The 25494-nt window shown below is 44.2% G+C and overlaps 1 protein-coding gene across 1 annotated transcript; it reads right to left on the bottom strand.

Moving 5' to 3' along the window:
• LOC123992289 (glycerophosphodiester phosphodiesterase domain-containing protein 5-like) lies at nucleotides 1-25494 on the bottom strand. Its single transcript, XM_046293452.1, has 17 exons — nucleotides 25421-25494; nucleotides 18585-18632; nucleotides 17887-17992; nucleotides 16357-16460; nucleotides 16089-16182; nucleotides 13139-13198; nucleotides 12447-12545; nucleotides 12214-12307; nucleotides 10955-11100; nucleotides 3749-3831; nucleotides 3012-3162; nucleotides 2664-2882; nucleotides 2294-2451; nucleotides 2076-2220; nucleotides 1478-1560; nucleotides 1240-1319; nucleotides 1-861 (listed from the first exon to the last, which is right to left on the bottom strand). The coding sequence occupies exons 1-17, from the start codon at nucleotides 25492-25494 to the stop codon at nucleotides 767-769; spliced, it is 1839 nt and encodes a 612-aa protein (XP_046149408.1). The 3' UTR covers nucleotides 1-766.

The raw sequence follows: 25494 nt of genomic DNA, 5'->3' as shown, positions 1-25494 counted from the left end.
TGAGAGAAATAAGCTTTTTGTGCATATGGAAAATGTCTGGGATTTCTTATTTCAGCTCATGAAACATGGGACCAACACTTTACATGTTACATTTATATTTTTGTTCAGTGTATACTTCATACTTGAGCAGTTCAGTTGTGTAGTGCCAGTGGTCACCAGAATGAGTGTGAATGAGCTGGTCAGGTGAGGAAACAGGAACAACAGTCTTAGTCAGGATGATCAAAATACTGACTCATCTTTCACATTACATCACCCTCTTCCTCTTTTTACACATTCAGTTCCTCCTCTTGTTTTCCTCCCCGTTTTCCTTGTGCGTTCACACTTTGTGTGTGTGTGTGTGACTGTGTGTGTGTGACTGTGTGTGTGTGTGTGTGTGTGTGTGTGTGTGTGTGTGTGTGTGTGTGTGTGTGTGTGTGTGTGTGTGTGTGTGTGTGTGTGTGTGTGTGTGTGTGTGTGTGTGTGTGTGTGTGTGTGTGTGTGTGTGTGTGTGTGTGTGTGTGTACTTATATGCCTCTGTGTGCTACTCCTCTGTGATGGTGTGGAGGGTACTGGGGGTCCGTAGTTCCGTTCGGACATTCCCACTGGAGATGGACCAGACGTCGCTGAGCTCTGCCGGGCAAAGGATAGGGGTTAGAGGTCAGGGGTGGGGTAGTTGAGGTTCAGGTCAGCGGTTGGTGCAGGGTTCATGTGTGGGTTGAGATCCAATGGTTTGGGAATGGTTCATGGGAGGTTCATTGGTTCATGCAGGGTTCGCGAGTTGAGTGGTTCATGGGTTAAGGTCCAGAGGGAGGGAGATGAGGGTTCTAGTGGGAGACTCTGAGTGGAAGGGATTCCATCGACCCCTCCCTGACTCCACTGGATCTAAGGCACAGACAGAACACAGAATCATTTACTCCGGCATTGCTAGTAAAATATCAAATCATCCTGGAGGTGCACGGCTGTACACTGCCTTAAAAATGCACCAACATACTGCCTCTGATGAAACAGGCTTTTTCATGTTATGTGTCCAACAAACTAGAGGGTTAGAACACCACGGGCATTGAGCAGAGATTATTTTAGAATTGAATGTCTGAAACATACAGCTAATCCAGCTCATAAACTGTACAGATTTGCAAGAGATTAAAATGTCGGTGTGCTTTTTAGTATATGCCCCTGTGTTTCCACAAGTAGGAGACTAGTCCAATGGGAGAGGGCTACAGTGATGTACAGTATTTAGTATGATATTGTTGTTGTCCTTACCGGTCCGGAACTTGCTATAAGGCCCGGTCTTGTGTGTCTGCCGACTGCCTGACCAGAAGTGTAAGCCTCGCTCACGCCACCTGTAGGACAGGGAGAAATAGCACACTTCACACACACACACACACACATACAGACACACCTTACAGACACACCTTTACCTAACTAACCCATTATATTTTCCACTGAAATCATCTCACTCACACACCTTTGACATGCATGTAGAAACGTGTGAACTCACCAGTGGAATATGAAGATGCAGATGATAAGAGCAGCAGAGACCAGGTCAGTCAGAACCCACATCACACTGTACTGCTCTGGAGTCTGTAGGGGTTGGGAAACACATGTGAAGACATTAGTGTGTGTTTGTATGTGCGTCTCACCATAACGAGAATGTGTGTGTGAGGTGTGTGTGTGTGCCTCCCATGTTGATTAGCAGTGTGTGTGTGTGTGTGTCACAGGAGGCTGCTGAGGGGAGGATGGCTCATAATAATGGCTGGAAAGAAGAACATGGTGTGTGTGTGTGTCTCACCACAAGGAGCAGAGGTGTGTGTGTGTGTGTGTCTCACCACAAGGAGCAGAGGTGTGTGTGTGTGTCTCACCACAAGGAGCAGAGTTGTGTGTGTATGTGTGTCTCACCACAAGGAGCAGAGGTGTGTGTGTGTGTCTCACCACAAGGAGCAGAGGTGTGTGTGTGTGTCTCACCACAAGGAGTAGAGGTGTGTGTGTCTCACCACAAGGAGCAGAGGTGTGTGTGTGTGTGTGTCTCACCACAAGGAGCAGAGGTGTGTGTGTGTCTCACCACAAGGAGCAGAGGTGTGTGTGTGTGTGTGTCTCACCACAAGGAGCAGAGGTGTGTGTATATCTCTCAGCAGCATGTTGTTGGTGGTAACAGAGGATGCTCCACTGCACCAGGCCAGAGAGTAGAGCCACGGCTGGTTCACTACATACAGGTTCACACTGATGTTCACCGACCTGTACTTACTGAAACACACACATTCATGGTGGGTGAGGAGTGAGACGTTGTATAGTACATCATGTGTGTGTGGGTGTGTACCTGATGTGTTGCAGAGACATGGTGCTGTAATGCAGGTTGAGGGAAGTGATGTGGTTGTCCTGTAGTTCCTGAATAGAGGCAGTCTGTCCGGCTGTCTGTTGCAGCTCTGGATCCACCTGCTGTATCTCCCCTCTCTGATCTGATGGCAGCCACAGCACCTACACGCACGCACGCACGCACACACACGCACACGCACACGCACACACACACACACACACACACACACACACACACACACACACACACACACACACACACACACACACACACTCTTAAAAAAGTCTGTCCCTTATAAGAGCATGGCGGCAGGCCTTTCTAACATGGTCCTGTAACATGGTTCCCCCCCATCACCCCCCAGCCACACACATACTTGGCTGGAGTTGATGTGTGTGTGTATGAGGTCGAGGGTGATGTTGAGGTAGTTGTCTCTATAAGGGTGTCCAGGAGGAGGCCGTCTCATGTCAAACAACACTGTCCTGCCCGTCCGATTCGCTACGTCCAGAACTTCAGCCAGGGAGGGAACGGTCTGGTTGGCAGCTAGCGCTCGCTGCTCTGGAGACAGAGAGGACACCGTGCCGAAAGGATCCCACTGGGAGGGAGAGAGAGATGTATAAAGCGGTCTGTAATACAGCTACTAACTAACCCATGGCGCTGAAGTCAGCTACTGTGTGTGTGTGTGTGTGTTTGTGTCTCCATTCAAAAGTGTGAGTGTCCTTACAGAGAGGAACCAGGCCCCAGCGTTGAGCAGCTGTACATCAGACCAGGTGAACAGGGCAGCAGGTGTGTGTGTTCTGTTAGGAAACACCTCCTCTACGTTCGTGGTCCTCTGCAGGGTGAGGTCATGCATCACAAACGGAACGCCATCAGCACTAGGAGAGAGAGAAGGGGGAGGGGAGGGATTTGGTGCTGCTGTTCACATAGTCAAGACAGACATGTGTGGCAGGTCTCAGGTGAAGATTCACTAGGTCTGCTAGCTAAGGTCCTGCTAACAGGCCCGGTTCAAATGCATGTACTATTTTAAATCTTTCAAATACTTTGAGCTTTTGCTTTATCCTTTCTGGAGTGCCTGATGAGTGCCTGATGGGCGGTTCCATTACACCAGGCTAACTCCATTACACCCTCCCAGTACCTGAAATGATTTGAAATAGTATTTGAGTCCAGGTCTGCGTCCTACATGCTGATGCTAAAGGCCACAGAGAACACAGCCAGCACCAGGCTAGCAGGCCTGGACAGGAGTACTAACCGCTAACTGGATTAGTTAGGCTGTAATCCCATTAACTGTGAGGAGTGGAGGGACGCTAACGCTAATGTCTGATCTCTAGGATTAGTACAAGGCTGCCAGGACAGGACAAGGCAGGACAGGGGTCAAAGCTAGCCAGGACACGGGGCTATTACAGGGATCAGAAGGGGACAGACAAACAAGACAGACAAAACAAGACAGAGAGGGGTGTGTACCTTATAGTGATGTCAGTCTCCAGCCCGTCCACTCCAGCCTCCACTGCACTCTCAAAGGACATTCGAGTGTTCTCTGGAGCAAGCTGTTAGAGGACAGACAAGCACGAACACACCAATGTATGTGAGCGGAGCGAGGAGCAGAGCGTTCCCAATTTGACTGGAGCCTGGTGCGAGATTCCTAAAGGCTGGAGCGTCAGCCTTCTCGCCAGGTCCAATTTGGTCTCCAGTAGCACTCACCTCACCAGCTCAGGGCATTCCCGGCCCAGCATGCATTTGTAGTCTACTTGTGTGCTGCTATAGCCCCTTGCTTTAGCTACTGTCATTGAGTTCACTAAATATTTTCATGAAGAAACTGATAAAACACACAGGTATTTAAATCAATGTGACAAAGATGAGGACCAAGAACAAGAGGGAGTGAGGTGATGTAGTGTCCATAATTAAATAATCATTGTGGAATCTGAAAAGAAAGGTATCCTGAAGCATGATGGTGTACATACTACGTGCACATGCTAAAAGAAAAGAACGAGGTGGATAGATAACTAAGTGTTCCGTTGTAGCAAAGTATTTATTAACTAAACATCAGATCTCTTAAATGTTGCGTTCATTTCCATTTTATTATCTACACAATAGGCCATAATTGATTTTAACTCTATAGGCCATAATTGATTTTAACTCTATAGGCCATAATTGATTTTAACTCTATAGGCCATAATTGATTTCGACTCTACAGGCCATAATTGATTTCGACTCTATAGGCCATAATTGATTTTAACTCTATAGGCCATAATTGATTTTAACTCTATAGGCCATAATTGATTTTAACTCTATAGGCCATAATTGATTTCGACTCTACAGGCCATAATTGATTTCGACTCTATAGGCCATAATTGATTTTAACTCTATAGGCCATAATTGATTTTAACTCTATAGGCCATAATTGATTTTAACTCTATAGGCCATAATTGATTTTAACTCTATAGGCCATAATTGATTTTAACTCTATAGGCCATAATTGATTTTGACACAATAGGCCATAATTGATTTTGACTCTATAGGCCATACTTGATTTTAACTCTATAGGCCATAATTGATTTTAACTCTATAGGCCATAATTGATTTTGACACAATAGGCCATAATTGATTTTAACTCTATAGGCCATAATTGATTTTATCTCTATAGGCCATAATTGATTTTGACACAATAGGCCATAATTGATTTTAACTCTATAGGCCATAATTGATTTTGACTCTATAGGCCATAATTGATTTTAACTCTATAGGCCATAATTGATTTTGACACAATAGGCCATAATTGATTTTAACTCTATAGGCCATAATTGATTTTGACTCTATAGGCCATAATTGATTTTCACTCTATAGGCCATAATTGATTTTAACTCTATAGGCCATAATTGATTTTAACTCTATAGGCCATACTTGATTTTCACTCTATAGGCCATACTTGATTTTCACTCTATAGGCCATAATTGATTTTGACTATATAGGCCATAATTGATTTTAACTCTATAGGCCATAATTGATTTCGACTCTACAGGCCATAATTGATTTCGACTCTACAGGCCATAATTGATTTCAACTCTATAGGCCATAATTGATTTTGACTCTATAGGCCATAATTGATTTTGACTCTATAGGCCATAATTGATTTTGACTCTATAGGCCATAATTTATTTTGACTCTATAGGCCATAATTGATTTGAACTATATAGGCCAAAATTGATTTTTAACTCTATAGGCCATACTTGATTTTAACTCTATAGGCCATAATTGATTTTAACTCTATAGGCCATAATTGATTTTAACTCTATAGGCCATAATTGATTTTAACTCTATAGGCCATAATTGATTTTGACACAATAGGCCATAATTGATTTTGAATCAATAGGCCATAATGGATTTTGACACAATAGGCCATAATTGATTTTGACTATATAGGCCATACTTGATTTTAACTCTATAGGCCATAATTGATTTTAACTCTATAGGCCATAATTGATTTTGACACAATAGGCCATAATTGATTTTAACTCTATAGGCCATAATTGATTTTAACTCTATAGGCCATAATTGATTTTGACACAATAGGCCATAATTGATTTTAACTCTATAGGCCATAATTGATTTTGACTCTATAGGCCATAATTGATTTTAACTCTATAGGCCATAATTGATTTTGACACAATAGGCCATAATTGATTTTAACTCTATAGGCCATAATTGATTTTAACTCTATAGGCCATAATTGATTTTGACACAATAGGCCATACTTGATTTTCACTCTATAGGCCATAATTGATTTTGACTATATAGGCCATAATTGATTTTAACTCTATAGGCCATAATTGATTTCGACTCTACAGGCCATAATTGATTTCGACTCTATAGGCCATAATTGATTTTAACTCTATAGGCCATAATTGATTTTGACTCTATAGGCCATAATTGATTTTGACTCTATAGGCCATAATTGATTTTGACTCTATAGGCCATAATTTATTTTGACTCTATAGGCCATAATTGATTTTAACTCTATAGGCCATAATTGATTTTTAACTCTATAGGCCATACTTGATTTTAACTCTATAGGCCATAATTGATTTTAACTCTATAGGCCATAATTGATTTTAACTCTATAGGCCATAATTGATTTTGACACAATAGGCCATAATTGATTTTGACTCTATAGGCCATAATTGATTTTAACTCTATAGGCCATAATTGATTTTGACTCTATAGGCCATAATTGATTTTGACTCTAGGCCATAATTGATTTTGGGTAGATTTTTTTCATGTGAGTGCGGAGCGTTTTTTAGCAGAGTGGTAGAAAAGGACATGGAGCGCCGGAGCGGTTTTTAGCAGAGCGGTAGAAAAGGACATGGAGCGCCGGAGCGGTTTTTAGCAGAGCGGTAGAAAAGGACATGGAGCGCCGGAGCGGTTTTTAGCAGAGTGGTAGAAAAGGACATGGAGCGCCGGAGCGGTTTTTAGCAGAGCGGTAGAAAAGGACATGGAGTGCCGGAGCGGTTTTTAGCAGAGCAGTAGAAAAGGACATGGAGCGCCGGAACGGTTTTTAGCAGAGCAGTAGAAAAGGACATGGAGCGCCGGAACGGTTTTTAGCAGAGCTGTAGAAAAGGACATGGAGCGCCGGAACGGTTTTTAGCAGAGCGGTAGAAAAGGACATGGAGCGCCGGAACGGTTTTTAGCAGAGCGGTAGAAAAGGACATGGAGCGCCAGAACGGTTTTTAGCAGAGCGGTAGAAAAGGACATGGAGCGCCGGAACGGTTTTTAGCAGAGCGGTAGAAAAGGACATGGAGCTCCGGAACGGTTTTTAGCAGAGCAGTAGAAAAGGACATGGAGCGGTTTTTAGCAGAGCGGTAGAAAAGGACATGGAGCGCCGGAACGGTTTTTAGCAGAGCGGTAGAAAAGGACATGGAGCGCCGGAACGGTTTTTAGCAGAGCGGTAGAAAAGGACATGGAGCGCCGGAACGGTTTTTAGCAGAGCGGTAGAAAAGGACATGGAGCGCCGGAACGGTTTTTAGCAGAGCGGTAGAAAAGGACATGGAGCTCCGGAGCGGTTTTTAGCAGAGGTAGAAAAGGACATGGAGTGCCGGAGCGGTTTTTAGCAGAGCGGTAGAAAAGGACATGGAGTGCCGGAGCGGTTTTTAGCAGAGCGGTAGAAAAGGACATGGAGCGCCAGAGCGGTTTTTAGCAGAGCGGTAGAAAAGGACATGGAGCGCCGGAGCGGTTTTTAGCAGAGCGGTAGAAAAGGACATGGAGCGCCGGAGCGGTTTTTAGCAGAGCGGTAGAAAAGGACATGGAGCGCCGGAGCGGTTTTTAGCAGAGCGGTAGAAAAGGACATGGAGCGCCAGAGCGGTTTTTAGCAGAGCGGTAGAAAAGGACATGGAGTGCCGGAGCGGTTTTTAGCAGAGCGGTAGAAAAGGACATGGAGCGCCGGAGCGGTTTTTAGCAGAGGTAGAAAAGGACATGGAGCGCCGGAGCGGTTTTTAGCAGAGCGGTAGAAACGGACATGGAGCGGTTTTTAGCAGAGCAGTAGAAAAGGACATGGAGCGCCGGAGCGGTTTTTAGCAGAGCAATAGAAAAGGACATGGAGCGCCGGAGCGGTTTTTAGCAGAGCGGTAGAAAAGGACATGGAGCGCCGGAGCGGTTTTTAGCAGAGCGGTAGAAAAGGACATGGAGCGCCGGAGCGGTTTTTAGCAGAGCGGTAGAAAAGGACATGGAGCGGTTTTTAGCAGAGCAGTAGAAAAGGACATGGAGCACCGGAGCGGTTTTTAGCAGAGCGGTAGAAAAGGACATGGAGTGCCGGAGCGGTTTTTAGCAGAGCGGTAGAAAAGGACATGGAGCGCCGGAGCGGTTTTTAGCAGAGCGGTAGAAAAGGACATGGAGCGCCAGAGCGGTTTTTAGCAGAGCGGTAGAAAAGGACATGGAGCGCCGGAGCGGTTTTTAACAGAGCGGTAGAAAAGGACATGGAGCGCCGGAGCGGTTTTTAGCAGAGCGGTAGAAAAGGACATGGAGCGCCGGAGCGGTTTTTAGCAGAGCGGTAGAAAAGGACATGGAGCGCCGGAGCGGTTTTTAGCAGAGCGGTAGAAAAGGACATGGAGCGGTTTTTAGCAGAGCGGTAGAAAAGGACATGGAGCGCCGGAGCGGTTTTTAGCAGAGCGGTAGAAAAGGACATGGAGCGGTTTTTAGCAGAGCAGTAGAAAAGGACATGGAGCGCCGGAGCGGTTTTTAGCAGAGCGGTAGAAAAGGACATGGAGTGCCGGAGCGGTTTTTAGCAGAGCGGTAGAAAAGGACATGGAGCGCCGGAGCGGTTTTTAGCAGAGCGGTAGAAAAGGACATGGAGCGCCAGAGCGGTTTTTAGCAGAGCGGTAGAAAAGGACATGGAGCGCCGGAGCGGTTTTTAGCAGAGCGGTAGAAAAGGACATGGAGTGCCGGAGCGGTTTTTAGCAGAGCGGTAGAAAAGGACATGGAGCGCCGGAGCGGTTTTTAGCAGAGGTAGAAAAGGACATGGAGCGCCGGAGCGGTTTTTAGCAGAGGTAGAAAAGGACATGGAGCGCCGGAGCGGTTTTTAGCAGAGCAGTAGAAAAGGACATGGAGCGCCGGAGCGGTTTTTAGCAGAGCAATAGAAAAGGACATGGAGCGCCGGAGCGGTTTTTAGCAGAGCGGTAGAAAAGGACATGGAGCGGTTTTTAGCAGAGCGGTAGAAAAGGACATGGAGCGCCGGAGCGGTTTTTAACAGAGGTAGAAAAGGACATGGAGCGCCGGAGCGGTTTTTAGCAGAGGTAGAAAAGGACATGGAGCGCCGGAGCGGTTTTTAGCAGAGGTAGAAAAGGACATGGAGCGCCGGAGCGGTTTTTAGCAGAGCGGTAGAAACGGACATGGAGCGGTTTTTAGCAGAGCAGTAGAAAAGGACATGGAGCGCCGGAGCGGTTTTTAGCAGAGCAATAGAAAAGGACATGGAGCGCCGGAGCGGTTTTTAGCAGAGCGGTAGAAAAGGACATGGAGCGGTTTTTAACAGAGCGGTAGAAAAGGACATGGAGCGGTTTTTAGCAGAGCGGTAGAAAAGGACATGGAGCGCCGGAGCGGTTTTTAACAGAGCGGTAGAAAAGGACATGGAGCGCCGGAGCGGTTTTTAGCAGAGCGGTAGAAAAGGACATGGAGCGGTTTTTAGCAGAGCGGTAGAAAAGGACATGGAGCGCCGGAGCGGTTTTTAGCAGAGCGGTAGAAAAGGACATGGAGCGGTTTTTAGCAGAGCGGTAGAAAAGGACATGGAGCGCCGGAGCGGTTTTTAGCAGAGCGGTAGAAAAGGACATGGAGCGGTTTTTAGCAGAGCGGTAGAAAAGGACATGGAGCGCCGGAGCGGTTTTTAACAGAGCGGTAGAAAAGGACATGGAGCGCCGGAGCGGTTTTTAGCAGAGCGGTAGAAAAGGACATGGAGCGCCAGAGCGGTTTTTAGCAGAGCGGTAGAAAAGGACATGGAGCGCCGGAGCGGTTTTTAGCAGAGCGGTAGAAAAGGACATGGAGCGGTTTTTAGCAGAGCGGTAGAAAAGGACATGGAGCGCCGGAGCGGTTTTTAACAGAGCGGTAGAAAAGGACATGGAGCGCCGGAGCGGTTTTTAACAGAGCGGTAGAAAAGGACATGGAGCGCCGGCGCGGTTTTTAGCAGAGCAGTAGAAAAGGACATGGAGCGCCGGAGCGGTTTTTAGCAGAGCAGTAGAAAAGGACATGGAGCGCCGGAGCGGTTTTTAGCAGAGCGGTGGAGCGGTGCGCGAGATTTCCAATACAAGGGCATCAAAGTAAAGTAAATTTTCCAGTGCCAGACTTTATTCTAATCAGGAACTGACTCTCTTCTCTGACTCTCTAAAGTAACATCAGGCCAGAGCCTCTGTGTTAAAGTAATGCCACTGGATTTAACATGGGAACGTTTCTGTGTCATACTGTATCTTGTATGTTGTATTGATTGATAGTGATAATATTGATAGTGATAATATTGATCATGAAGTTATTGATATATGATAATAATGTTATATATATATAGTGATAATATTGATCATGTTATATATAGATATTGATCATGAGGTTATTGATAGATGTTGATAATAATGTTATATATATATAGTGATAATATTGATCATGAAGTTATTGATAGATGATAATAATGTTATATATATAGTGATATATAGTGATAATATTGATAATGAAGTTATTGATAGATTGTAATGTTTTTGATAGATGATAATAATGTTATATATAGATAGTGATAATATTGATAATGAAGTTATTGATAGATTGTAATGTTTTTGATAGATGATAATAATGTTATATATAGATCGTGATAATATTGATCATGAGGTTATTGATAGATAATGATAATGTTGATAATAATGTTATATATATAGTGATAATATTGATCATGAAGTTATTGATAGATGATAATAATGTTATATATATATATATATATATATATATATATATATAGTGATAATATTTATAATGAAGTTATTGATAGATTGTAATGTTATATATATGGTGATAATATTGATAATGAAGTTACTGATAATGATAATGTTAATAATACTGTTATATATAGATAGTGATACTATTGATAATAATGTTATATATAGATAGTGATAATATTGATAATGATGTCATTGATATATAGATATGTACCATGGAAGCTCCTCTGTGTCCGAGGAGTGTTGGTTTTGGCCCCAGGGTTCCAGCTTCTCTGATGCAGGGAGAATACATGGCCAGAGGAACCAGGTACAGACTGAACAATACACCCAGGTACACACCCAACAGACACACCTGATGCACTAGAGAGAGAGAAAGAGAGCGCGCCATAGAGAGCAAGAGGGCGAGAGAGCCATAGAGAGCAAGAGAGAGAGAGAGAGCGAGCCATAGAGAGCAAGAGAGAGCGAGAGAGCCATAGAGAGCAAGAGAGAGCGAGAGAGCCATAGAGAGCAAGAGAGAGCGAGCCATAGAGAGTGAGAGAGTGAGAGAGAGCGAGAGAGAGCGTGACCATATTTCACAACAACCTCATACTGGAACAGGCTCTCTAGCAGAGATCCAGTGTTCTAATTCTAGTTATACAAGTCTTAATGATGAAATCAGAGTTTAAAGGAGCAATCTGTGATTGCTACATCCATTTTTATTTACCCATTGATTTATTGAATGATTTATGAATGCCTCATGAATGTATAAACACTTGGTCTATGAATCTGGTAAGAGTGGTTACATTTCTCCAGCCCCATCCCGTAGCTGTTTACCACAATAGGTGGCGGGAGTCGTTTGTTATTGTGTGAACCGCAGATTGCCCCTTTAAATCAGACTACTGTACACCTGACACAGCTTAAGTGTGTGTGTGTCATTATCCTCCACAGAGAGGCCAGACATGAGTCAGCTAGTCCACCTACAGCTTCACGTCAACACGACAACTCAGAACAGTGACCACGGAGAGACAAGAGAGAGCGAGAGATAGAGGGAAAAAGAGAGAGAGAAAGCAAAGCACAGAGTGTGCGTCATCAAATCAAATTTCATTTTCACATACACATTTAGCAGATGTTAGTGCGAGTGTAGTGAAATGCTTGTGTTTCTAGCTCCAACAGTGCAGTAATATTTAACAATTCACAACAATCCACACAATGCAGTGTCTATGTCAGGTTTACAACTCTGAAAAGTTTCCTCTAAGTCTCAGTCAACAGGGGTTGCGTTCTTCTGCTCAGATGTTTCATGCGTCAACTAATGGTTGTGTGCCACATCCTTGACCGTGCAGTTGGACACCAGGTTGCTATAACATGGATGTGGTTAGCTGATACGTAAAATACCTATCCAGGCTTTGAAAAATCTGGCATTTGTCCGCAACGACTGAGCAGGGGAACACGACCAGAAACTGGACTTGTTTTACAGCAGCCAATCGGAGCACTTACCTCTCTTGTTCATGCGAAAAAAGTGCAGTGCTATTGGCCAGGACAGGAGAGTCAAAAATAAAACCCAGCCTACATGAAGAAAGGGGGCTGTGACCTAGCCAATAGAGAAGGGGAGACAGCGAAAGGTTCATATCACAATGCAGACAACTGAACATACACATTTCACATTGTCACTTTGGGTCGCTTGATTTTATTGGTCTGTGTATGTGTGAGTGACGGCTAGACTAGCCAACCTGCAGGGAGAGGAGGAGGGTCTTCCACTCTTTACTCCACACCTCAGACAGAACAGCCGTGGCACTAACAGCGAATGCCAGGGTCACCACAATCCCCATCTAACACAGAAAAATATCAAAGGACTAATCAACATATGTGTCATCCAGATCAGTATGTGCTTCTTCACAGATGATGTGTGTGTGTGTGTGTGTGAATTAGAGGCTGCTGCCCTATATACATATACTTTAAATCACTGGCCACTTTAGTCATTGGAACACTAGTCACTTAAATAATGTTTACATATTTTGCATTACTCATCTCATAAGTATATAATGTATTATATTCTACTGTATCTGAGTCTATGCATTACTCATCTCATATGTATATAGTGTATTCTATACTATTCTACCGTATCTTAGTCTATGCATTACTCATCTTATAAGTATATACTGTATTCTATTCTATTCTACTGTATCTTAGTCTATGCTGCTCTGAAATTGCTCATCCAAATATTTATATATTCTTAATTCCATTCCGTTACTTTAGATTGTGTGTATTGTTAGATATTACTTGTTAGATATTACTGGACTGTTGGAGCTAGAAACACAAGCATTTCGCTACACCCGCAATAACATCTGCTAAACATGTGTATGTGAGAAATAAAATGTGATTTGATTTGACTGTGCTGTACTCCATGGAGGATGGGAGATACCTTGTGACTCCAGTGAAGGTACAACCTCTGTCCCTCAGACAGTAAACACACTGCCAGTACCTGCAAGACAACAACATAGAGATGTAAATGAACAGAGCAGCAGCAGTACAGTGGTATAGTGATGTAGTAGTACTAAACAGAGCAGCAGTACAGTGGTATAGTAATGTAGTAGTACTGAAGAGAGTAGCAGCAGTACAGTGGTATAGTAATGTAGTAGTACTAAACAGAGCAGCAGTAGTACAGTGGTATAGTAATGTAGTAGTACTGAAGAGAGTAGCAGCAGTACAGTGGTATAGTAATGTAGTAGTACTAAACAGAGAAGCAGTAGTACAGTGGTATAGTAATGTAGTAGTACTGAAGAGAGTAGCAGCAGTACAGTGGTATAGTAATGTAGTAGTACTGAAGAGAGTAGCAGTAGTACAGTGGTATAGTAATGTAGTAGTACTAAACAGAGCATCAGCAGTACAGTGGTATAGTAATGTAGTAGTACTAAACAGAGCAGCAGCAGTACAGTGGTATAGTAATGTAGTAGTACTAAACAGAGCAGCAGCAGTACAGTGGTATAGTAATGTAGTAGTACTGAAGAGAGTAGCAGCAGTACAGTGGTATAGTAATGTAGTAGTACTAAACAGAGCAGCAGTAGTACAGTGGTATAGTAATGTAGTAGTACTGAAGAGAGTAGCAGCAGTACAGTGGTATAGTAATGTAGTAGTACTGAAGAGAGTAGCAGTAATACAGTGGTACAGTAATGTAGTAGTACTGAAGAGAGTAGCAGCAGTACAGTGGTATAGTAATGTAGTAGTACTGAAGAGAGCAGCAGCAGTACAGTGGTATAGTAATGTAGTAGTACTGAAGAGAGCAGCAGTAGTACAGTGGTATAGTAATGTAGTAGTACTGAAGAGAGCAGCAGCAGTACAGTGGTATAGTAATGTAGTAGTACTAAACAGAGCAGCAGTAGTACAGTGGTATAGTAATGTAGTAGTACTGAAGAGAGCAGCAGCAGTACAGTGGTACAGTAATGTAGTAGTACTGAAGAGAGTAGCAGCAGTACAGTGGTATAGTAATGTAGTAGTACTGAAGAGAGTAGCAGTAATACAGTGGTACAGTAATGTAGTAGTACTGAAGAGAGTAGCAGCAGTACAGTGGTATAGTAATGTAGTAGTACTGAAGAGAGCAGCAGCAGTACAGTGGTATAGTAATGTAGTAGTACTGAAGAGAGTAGCAGCAGTACAGTGGTATAGTAATGTAGTAGTACTGAAGAGAGCAGCAGTAGTACAGTGGTATAGTAATGTAGTAGTACTGAAGAGAGTAGCAGTAATACAGTGGTATAGTAATGTAATAGTACTAAACAGAGCAGTAGCAGTACAGTGGTATAGTAATGTAGTAGTACTGAAGAGAGCAGCAGCAGTACAGTGGTATAGTAATGTAGTAGTACTGAAGAGAGTAGCAGCAGTACAGTGGTATAGTAATGTAGTAGTACTGAAGAGAGTAGCAGCAGTACAGTGGTATAGTAATGTAGTAGTACTGAAGAGAGTAGCAGTAGTACAGTGGTATAGTAATGTAGTAGTACTAAACAGAGCAGCAGTAGTACAGTGGTATAGTAATGTAGTAGTACTAAACAGAGCAGCAGCAGTACAGTGGTATAGTAATGTAGTAGTACTAAACAGAGCAGCAGCAGTAGAGTGGTATAGTAATGTAGTAGTACTGAAGAGAGTAGCAGCAGTACAGTGGTATAGTAATGTAGTAGTACTGAAGATAGCAGCAGTAGTACAGTGGTATAGTAATGTAGTAGTACTGAAGAGAGTAGCAGCAGTACAGTGGTATAGTAATGTAGTAGTACTGAAGAGAGTAGCAGTAGTACAGTGGTATAGTAATGTAGTAGTACTGAAGAGAGTAGCAGTAGTACAGTGATATAGTAATGTAGTAGTACTGAAGAGAGTAGCAGCAGTACAGTGGTATAGTAATGTAGTAGTACTGAAGAGAGCAGCAGTAGTACAGTGGTATAGTAATGTAGTAGTACTGAAGAGAGTAGCAGTAATACAGTGGTATAGTAATGTAGTAGTACTAAACAGAGCAGCAGCAGTACAGTGGTATAGTAATGTAGTAGTACTGAAGAGAGTAGCAGCAGTACAGTGGTATAGTAATGTAGTAGTACTAAACAGAGCAGCAGCAGTACAGTGGTATAGTAATGTAGTAGTACTGAAGAGAGTAGCAGCAGTACAGTGGTATAGTAATGTAGTAGTACTAAACAGAGCAGCAGTAGTACAGTGGTATAGTAATGTAGTATTACTGAAGAGAGTAGCAGCAGTACAGTGGTATAGTAATGTAGTAGTACTGAAGATAGCAGCAGTAGTACAGTGGTATAGTAATGTAGTAGTACTGAAGAGAGTAGCAGCAGTACAGTGGTATAGTAATGTAGTAGTACTGAAGAGAGTAGCAGTAGTACAGTGGTATAGTAATGTAGTAGTACTGAAGAGAGTAGCAGTAGTACAGTGATATAGTAATGTAGTAGTACTGAAGAGAGTAGCAGCAGTACAGTGGTATAGTAATGTAGTAGTACTGAAGAGAGTAGCAGTAGTACAGTGGTATAGTAATGTAGTAGTACTGAAGAGAGCAGCAGCAGTACAGTGGTATAGTAATGTAGTAGTACTGAAGAGAGTAGCAGCATTAGCATATACTTCATATAGTGATAGTACTATAGTTCTCACCAGCAGCAGAGCAGCAGCAATAGAATAGTAGTAATACTATTATAGTAATAGTATTAATAAAAGTATAGTACGTAGTATGTATGTATAGTATGTATAGTAGTATTACTAGTTCTCACCAGCAGCAGAGAGATGTAGGGGAAATGGGCAGCAGTAGTTGCACAGTAGTGATAACAGTATAAATAGTACAGTAATATCAGTAGTATAAGTATAGTAGTATTTATAGTAGTAGTTCTAATTCTCACCAGCAGCAGAGAGATGTAGGAGAACAGAGCAGCAGCAACAACCAGCAGCACCAGAGACCAAGGGAACCAGAATCCCAGAGTCTCAAAGTTAAACCTGCAATGCATACATATACTGTAGTACAATCTGTGCATGTGTGGTGTGTGTGTGTGTGTATATATGCGCGTGTGGTGTGTGTGTGTCTGTGCGTGCATGCTTGCATGCACGTGTGCGTGGGTGGTGTGTGTGTCGTACACATGTGTTTGTGTGTCGTGCATGCGCGTGACCCACCAATCAAAATCATTGTAATCGTTGTGAGCCTGGCTCCAGAAGTAGAGGAACAGAGAGGAGAGGAGGAAGGTCAGGACCAGAAGGACGACACTCCCACACTCCACCTGGAGGAGAGAGAGAAGGAAGAAGAGAGGGGGAGAGAGAAGGGAGAGGGGATGAGAAGGGGAGAGACACGAGGGGGGGATAGAGGGAGAGTGGGGGCTCAGAGAGAGAGGCAGTCAAAGAGAGAGAGAGAGAGTAATTGTTCCTATAAAGGGTTAGATCAGTAACATTTACAACATACACTGCAGTTGCAGTATGTCAGCAGAGAGAATCAATACTCAGCACGTGCCCAGTCCACTCTGCACTATCAGCAAACTCATCACACACTGTTTCAGATAATGTTCTAGCTTTAGTCAGTGTTTCAGATAACGTTCTAGCTTTAGTCAGTGTTTCAGATAACGTTCTAGCTTAAGTCAGTGTTTCAGATAACGTTCTAGCTTTAGTCAGTGTTTCAGATAACGTTCTAGCTTAAGTCAGTGTTTCATATAACGTTCTAGCTTTAGTCAGTGTTTCAGATAACGTTCTAGCTTTAGTCAGTATTTCAGATAACGTTCTAGCTTTAGTCAGTGTTTCAGATAACGTTCTAGCTTAAGTCAGTGTTTCAGATAACGTTCTAGCTTTAGTCAGTGTTTCAGATAACATTCTCGCTTTAGTCAGTGTGAGCACCTTGCTGCAGAACAGTCTATTTATTTTCTACAACAACACACTCACTCATCACACACTGCAAGCAAGGCAGTGACTCCTTGGGCTAAACACCATGAGAGATGATTGACATCAGGAAAAGAGTGGCTATCAGCTGATCAGAGCGAATTATGATATAAATATTCTAGCTAGCTAGTTAGCTAAGCAGTCGAAACAAACATGTTTTTACTTGATTTGGGTTTATTCTGCTGCTGACATTTTCCTCTTACTAACAAGCAGTCGAATTGCCCCAATCTTTGTCTCGAACAGTATTCAAGTCTCCCCGGTCGGCGCCCACAGACAGTGGTCACTGCATGCAAGTCAGACACAAGTGCGCTCTAAGAGCAGGAAGACAGGGAGGGGGGTATTATGTGAGAATCAAGAGCTTATGAAATATCCTAATTTAAATGTTACATTTCATATTAAAACAACAAAAGACTCAAAATAAAATTGAAAAGTAGGCTAATTTGTCAACAACAACAAAAAATCCACAGAGCTGCAAAGACACTTTTTCACAGAAGGGCACTGGTTGAACCCTACCTGTGCATGTGCCTGAGTCTGTATGTGTATGTGTGTGTGTGTGTGTGCGAGCGTGCTTCTCTGTGTGTGTGTGTGTGTGTGTGTGTGTGTGTGTGTGTGTGTGTGTGTGTGTGTGTGTGTGTGTGTGTGTGTGTGTGTGTGTGTGTGTGTGTGTGTGTGTGTGTGTGTGTGTGTGTGTGTGTGTGTGTGTGTGTGTTTCTCTGTGTGTGTGTGTGTGTGCGTGCGAGCGTGCTTCTCTGTGTGTGTGTGTGCCTGTGTATAGGCTACCCTGCTGCAGCAGCACTCCCCAGGCTGAGACTTGGCCCTCTGGTAGCGTCTCCATTGACAGCCGTACAGACCAGCCAGACACGACACAAACGGCTGGTGCTCATACCTGGATAAAATCACAATAATACTAAGATATAATACAATACACAAGAATATAATACAATATTAATGTAATATCACCTGGGAACAACACACTATAATACTATAACAATACTATTCTACCTGTTAACGACAGCTATTACTATAGTACTGTATCATCTATCAATTAGAATGGAATCTTCATAACAAGAAACACACACGTGCATGTCACGCCCTGACCTTATTTATCTTTGTTTTCTTTATTATTTTGGACAGGTCAGGGTGTGACAAGGGGTGGTTTGTTGGGTTTTGTCCTGTCTAGGGTTTTTGTATGTTTATGGGGTTGTTAACTAGTCTAGGTGTTTTGTATGTCTATGGTTGCCTAGATTGGTTCTCAATTAGAGGCAGCTGTTTATCGTTGTCTCTGATTGGGAACCATAAGTAGGCAGCCATATTCCTTGGGTGATTGTCTATGTTTAGTTTCCTGTGTCAGCACTATTATTATAGCTTCACGTTCGTTTTTGTAAGTTTGTTTAAGTTTCTTCGTTTCATCAAAGAAGATGTATTCTCATCACCATAACGAACGTGACCGTGAACACACACAGACACTAGTAGTTTACCTCTGCAGCAGCTGCCGCCGCACCACCTTTAGCTTCCCCAGCTTCGGACTGGACACGGACCCTCACCCGCAGCCTCACCTGCAGCCCCGCATCCCAGAGACAAAAGGGAAAGAGAGGATGAGAGACAGAGAGGAAGGGAAGGAGGGAGTGATAGTTGTGATAGTGATAGTTGCCGTACCAGGCAGTGATGCAACCAGCTCTCGGTGTTACAGATGTAGAACCTTTTGAGGATCTGAGGACCCATGCCACGTCTTTTTAGTTTCCTGAGGGGGAATAGGCTTTGTTGTGCCCTCTTCACAACTGTCTTGGTGTGTTTGGACCATTCTGGTGATGGACCAAGGAACTTGAAGCTCTCAACCTGCTCCACTACAGCCCCATCGATGAGAATGGGGGCGTGCTCAGTCCTCCTTTTTCTGTAGTCCACAATCATCTTCTCTATCCTATCCCCTCTAACCGGAAGATGGGTACTCCCTCTCTCCCTTCCTCCTTTCCTCCCCCCACTCTCCCTCTAACTACCAACAGGTCTTAGGTCAGTGGACATGAAGATTAAGTGTTAGGTCAGTAGAGACAGTGTAGAATGCTGTAGATGGTTGTTAGGTCAGTAGAGACAGTGTAGAATGCTGTAGATGGTTGTTAGGTCATTGGATACAGTATAGAATGCTGTAGATGGTTGTTAGGTCATTGGATACAGTATAGAATGCTGTAGATGGTTGTTAGGTCATTGGATACAGTATAGAATGCTGTAGATGGTTGTTAGGTCAGTGGATACAGTATAGAATGCTGTAGATAGTTGTTAGGTCAGTGGATACAGTATAGAATGCTGTAGATGGTTGTTAGGTCAGTGGATACAGTATAGAATGTTGTAGATGGTTGTTAGGTCAGTAGAGCCAGTGTAGAATGCTGTGTATGGTTGTTAGGTCATTGGATACAGTATAGAATGCTGTAGATGGTTGTTAGGTCAGTGGATACAGTATAGAATGCTGTAGATGGTTGTTAGGTCAGTGGATACAGTATAGAATGCTGTAGATGGTTGTTAGGTCAGTGGATACAGTATAGAATGCTGTAGATGGTTGTTAGGTCAGTGGATACAGTATAGAATGCTGTAGATGGTTGTTAGGTCAGTGGATACAGTATAGAATGCTGTAGATGGTTGTTAGGTCAGTGGATACAGTATAGAATGCTGTAGATGGATGTTAGGAGACCTGGTTTTAAGTAGACTAGATATGTTAGTGTTTAACCATACAAACGCTCCACACCGCGTGGCCGCTGCCACCCTAATCTGGTGGTCCCAGCGCGCACGACCCACGTGGAGTTCCAGGTCTCCGGTAGCCTCTGGAACTGCCGATCTGCAGCCAACAAGGCAGAGTTCATCTCAGCCTATGCCTCCCTCCAGTCCCTCGACTTCTTGGCACTGACAGAAACATGGATCACCACAGATAACACTGCTACTCCTACTGCTCTCTCTTTGTCCGCCCACGTGTTCTCGCACACCCCGAGAGCTTCTGGTCAGCGGGGTGGTGGCACCGGGATCCTCATCTCTCCCAAGTGGTCATTCTCTCTTTCTCCCCTTACCCATCTGTCTATCGCCTCCTTTGAATTTCATGCTGTCACAGTTACCAGCCCTTTCAAGCTTAACATCCTTATCATTTATCGCCCTCCAGGTCCCCTCAGAGAGTTCATCAATGAGCTTGATGCCTTGATAAGCTCCTTTCCTGAGGACGGCTCACCTCTCACAGTTCTGGGCGACTTTAACCTCCCCACGTCTACCTTTGACTCATTCCTCTCTGCCTCCTTCTTTCCACTCCTCTCCTCTTTTGACCTCACCCTCTCACCTTCCCCCCTACTCACAAGGCAGGCAATACGCTCGACCTCATCTTTACTAGATGCTGTTCTTCCACTAACCTCATTGCAACTCCCCTCCAAGTCTCCGACCACTACCTTGTATCCTTTTCCCTCTCGCTCTCATCCAACACTTCCCACACTGCCCCTACTCGGATGGTATCGCGCCGTCCCAACCTTCGCTCTCTCTCCCCCGCTACTCTCTCCTCTTCCATCCTATCATCTCTTCCCTCTGCTCAAACCTTCTCCAACCTATCTCCTGATTCTGCCTCCTCAACCCTCCTCTCCTCCCTTTCTGCATCCTTTGACTCTCTATGTCCCCTATCTTCCAGGCCGGCTCGGTCCTCCCCTCCCGCTCCGTGGCTTGACGACTCATTGCGAGCTCACAGAACAGGGCTCCGGGCAGCCGAGCGGAAATGGAGGAAAACTCGCCTCCCTGCGGACCTGGCATCCTTTCACTCCCTCCTCTCTACATTTTCCTCCTCTGTCTCTGCTGCTAAAGCCACTTTCTACCACTCTAAATTCCAAGCATCTGCCTCTAACCCTAGGAAGCTCTTTGCCACCTTCTCCTCCCTCCTGAATCCTCCTCCCCCCTCCTCCCTCTCTGCAGATGACTTCGTCAACCATTTTGAAAAGAAGGTCGACGACATCCGATCCTCGTTTGCTAAGTCAAACGACACCGCTGGTTCTGCTCACACTGCCCTACCCTGTGCTCTGACCTCTTTCTCCCCTCTCTCTCCAGATGAAATCTCGCGTCTTGTGACGGCCGGCCGCCCAACAACCTGCCCGCTCGACCCTATCCCCTCCTCTCTTCTCCAGACCTTCTCCCTTACCTCACCTCGCTCATCAACTTATCCCTGACCGCTGGCTACGTCCCTTCCGTCTTCAAGAGAGCGAGAGTTGCACCACTTCTGAAAAAACCTACACTCGATCCCACCGATGTCAACAACTACAGACCAGTATCCCTTCTTTCTTTTCTCTCCAAAACTCTTGAACGTGCCGTCCTTGGTCAGCTCTCCCGCTATCTCTCTCAGAATGACCTTCTTGATCCAAATCAGTCAGGTTTCAAGACTAGTCATTCAACTGAGACTGCTCTTCTCTGTATCACGGAGGCGCTCCGCATCGCTAAAGCTAACTCTCTCTCCTCTGCTCTCATCCTTCTAGACCTATCGGCTGCCTTCGATACTGTGAACCATCAGATCCTCCTCTCCACCCTCTTCAAGTTGGGCATCTCCGGCGCGGCCCACGCTTGGATTGCGTCCTACCTGACAGGTCGCTCCTACCAGGTGGCGTGGCGAGAATCTGTCTCCTCACCACGCGCTCACCACTGGTGTCCCCAGGGCTCTGTTCTAGGCCCTCTCCTATTCTCGCTATACACCAAGTCACTTGGCTCTGTCATAACCTCACATGGTCTCTCCTATCATTGCTATGCAGACGACACACAATTAATTTTCTCCTTTCCCCCTTCTGATGACCAGGTGGCGAATCGCATCTCTGCATGTCTGGCAGACATATCAGTGTGGATGACGGATCACCACCTCAAGCTGAACTTCGGCAAGACGGAGCTGCTCTTCCTCCCAGGGAAGGACTGCCCGTTCCATGATCTCGCCATCACGGTTGACAACTCCATTGTGTCCTCCTCCCAGAGCGCTAAGAACCTTGGCGTGATCCTGGACAACACCCTGTCGTTCTCAACTAACATCAAGGCGGTGGCCCGTTCCTGTAGGTTCATGCTCTACAACATCCGCAGAGTATGACCCTGCCTCACACAGGAAGCGGCGCAGGTCCTAATCTAGGCACTTGTCATCTCCCGTCTGGATTACTGCAACTCGCTGTTGGCTGGGCACCCTGCCTGTGCCATTAAACCCCTACAACTCATCCAGAACGCCGCAGCCCGTCTGGTGTTCAACCTTCCCAAGTTCTCTCACGTCACCCCGCTCCTCCGCTCTCTCCACTGGCTTCCAGTTGAAGCTCGCATCCGCTACAAGACCATGGTGCTTGCCTACGGAGCTGTGAGGGGAACGGCACCTCAGTACCTCCAGGCTCTGATCAGGCCCTACACCCAAATAAGGGCACTGCGTTCATCCACCTCTGGCCTGCTCGCCTCCCTACCACTGAGGAAGTACAGTTCCCGCTCAGCCCAGTCAAAACTGTTCGCTGCTCTGGCTCCCCAATGGTGGAACAAACTCCCTCACGACGCCAGGACAGCGGAGTCAATCACCACCTTCCGGAGACACCTGAAACCCCACCTCTTTAAGGAATACCTAGGATAGGATAAAGTAATCCTCCCCCCCCCCTTAAAAGATTTAGATGCACTATTGTAAAGTGGCTGTTCCACTGGATGTCATTAAGGTGAATGCACCAATTTGTAAGTCGCTCTGGATAAGAGCGTCTGCTAAATGACTTAAATGTAATGTAAATGTAATGTAATGCTTCTCAACAGTTTTTATTTTCATTGCCCCCCCCCACCAACCTCTCTTTTTCGCTGCTGCTACTCTCTGTTTATCATATGCATAGTCACTTTAACTATACTACCTCAATTAGCCCAACTAACCGGTGACCCCCACATTGGCTACCCGGACTATCTGCATTGTGTCCCGCCACCCACCGCCCACCGCCCACCAACCCCTCTTTTATACTACTGCTACTCTCTGTTTATCATATATGCATAGTTACTTTAACCATACCTACATGTACATACTACCTCAGTTAGCCCGACTAACCGGTGCCTGTATATAGCCTCACTACTGTATATAGCCTCACTACATTATATAGCCTTGCTACTGTTATAGCCTCCCTACTTTATATAGCCTCTCTACTGTATATAGCCTTACTACTGTTATAGCCTCTCTACTGTATATAGCCTCGCAACTGTTATAGCCTCACTACTTTATATAGCCTCTCTACTGTATATAGCCTTGCTATTGTTATAGCCTCACTACTTTATATAGCCTTGCTACTGTTATAGCCTCACTACTGTATATAGCCTCACTGCTGTTATAGCCTCACTACTGTATATAGCCTCACTACTGTATATAGCCTCACTACTGTATATAGCCTCACTACTGTATATAGCCTCACTACTGTTATAGCCTCTCTACTTTATATAGCCTCGCTACTGTATATAGCCTCGCTACTGTATATAGCCTCACTACTTTATATAGCCTCACTACTTTATACAGCCTCTCTACTGTATATAGCCTCACTACTTTATATAGCCTCTCTACTGTATATAGCCTTGCTACTGTTATAGCCTCACTACTTTATATAGCCTTGCTACTGTCATAGCCTCACTACTTTATATAGCCTTGCTACTGTTATAGCCTCACTACTTTATATAGCCTTGCTACTGTTATAGCCTCACTACTTTATATAGCCTTGCTACTGTTATAGCCTCACTACTGTTATATAGCCTTGCTACTGTTATAGCCTCACTACTGTTATAGCCTCACTACTGTTATAGCCTCACTACTGTTATAGCCTCACTACTGTTATAGCCTCACTACTGTTATAGCCTCACTACTGTTATAGCCTCACTACTTTATATAGCCTTGCTACTGTTATAGCCTCTCTACTGTTATAGCCTCACTACTTTATATAGCCTTGCTACTTTATATAGCCTTGCTACTGTTATAGCCTCGCTACTTTATATAGCCTTGCTACTGTTATAGCCTCACTACTGTTATAGCCTCACTACTTTATATAGCCTTGCTACTGTTATAGCCTCTCTACTGTTATAGCCGCACTACTTTATATAGCCTTGCTACTGTTATAGCCTCACTACTTTATATAGCCTCACTACTTTATATAGCCTTGCTACTGTTATAGCCTCACTACTTTATATAGCCTCACTACTTTATATAGCCTTGCTACTGTTATAGCCTCACTACTTTATATAGCCTTGCTACTGTTATAGCCTCACTACTTTATATAGCCTTGCTACTGTTATAGCCTCACTACTTTATATAGCCTTGCTACTGTTATAGCCTCACTACTTTATATAGCCTTGCTACTGTTATAGCCTCACTACTTTATATAGCCTTGCTACTGTTATAGCCTCACTACTTTATATAGCCTTGCTACTGTTATAGCCTCACTACTTTATATAGCCTTGCTACTGTTATTAGCCTCACTACTTTATATAGCCTTGGTACTGTTATAGCCTCACTACTTTATATAGCCTTGCTACTGTTATAGCCTCACTACTGTTGTAGCCTTGCTGCTGTTATTTTTCACTGTCTTTTTACTGTTATTTTTATTTCTTTACTCATCTATTGTTCACCTAATACCTATTTTTTACTTTAAAATTCCACTGTTGGTTAGGGCCTTTAAGTAAGCATTTCACTGGAAGGTTGTATTCGGGGGCAAGTGACAAATAAACTTTGATTTGATATTATTAAGACTAGGGAAAGAGATTAGGGTAAAAATAGGATCCGTTTTCTCCAGAGCGCTGAAGGCCTACTACCTATCAGACACAAACAATCAGATAATCAGGCTAGCCAAACAGGTCTCTCACACAGAATACAAACTATCTACCTTCTTCACTCTATTTGCTTTCATTTTGGACATTTAGCGTACAGTTAGTGGATTAAAATGTAGTTGACTAAAGTTCAATCAGGAAGGCTGGTCTGAATGCTTGTTTAACTTAATCCATTTAGCATAACATAAATCACTGTTGTTTCCTATTCTACGAATACAAACGTATCATCAGCATAGCCTCTCATTTCTTTACCTCTTTCCATACTAACCATTCACCTATTTACATTATAGCCTATAGGCACGGCACAATAATGCACATTCCTCATGCTAGCTGTTTAACCTATGGGCTCACTCTTGCAATTATCACCTTCCTCTCTCAACAAACGGGCGTAAATCATGGGATGTATTTATATGTAAATTTAATTTATATGTTCTCTCACTTGCTCTTTTTCAGCACCATCCACCTCCCCACCACCAGCAGCTATAATAACAAGGGCCATAATTGGAACTCCTTTCACCCAGCGGGGTGGTTTCGATGCCAGGAGTCCTGCATAGGGCTACCTGCCATCACATCATCTGTCGACGAGGCCAT

Source organism: Oncorhynchus gorbuscha, linkage group LG13 (assembly GCF_021184085.1).
Source record: "Oncorhynchus gorbuscha isolate QuinsamMale2020 ecotype Even-year linkage group LG13, OgorEven_v1.0, whole genome shotgun sequence".
Taxonomy (NCBI): Eukaryota; Metazoa; Chordata; class Actinopteri; order Salmoniformes; family Salmonidae; genus Oncorhynchus; species Oncorhynchus gorbuscha.
The sequence above is the reverse complement of the archived record's forward strand: the minus strand, read 5'-3'. Positions and strand labels throughout refer to the sequence as shown.

Excerpts from the sequence above, each read along its gene's own strand:
- LOC123992289 (XM_046293452.1), bottom strand. The coding sequence starts at position 25,494 with ATGGCCTCGTCGACAGATGATGTGATGGCAGGTAGCCCTATGCAGGAC. Across the intron at positions 12,308-12,446 it reads CCCTCCTCCTCTCCCTGCAG|GTCACAGCCCCCTTTCTTCA; the intron begins GTTGGCTAGTCT and ends TCTATTGGCTAG. Across the intron at positions 862-1,239 it reads TTATAGCAAGTTCCGGACCG|ATCCAGTGGAGTCAGGGAGG; the intron begins GTAAGGACAACA and ends TCTGTGCCTTAG.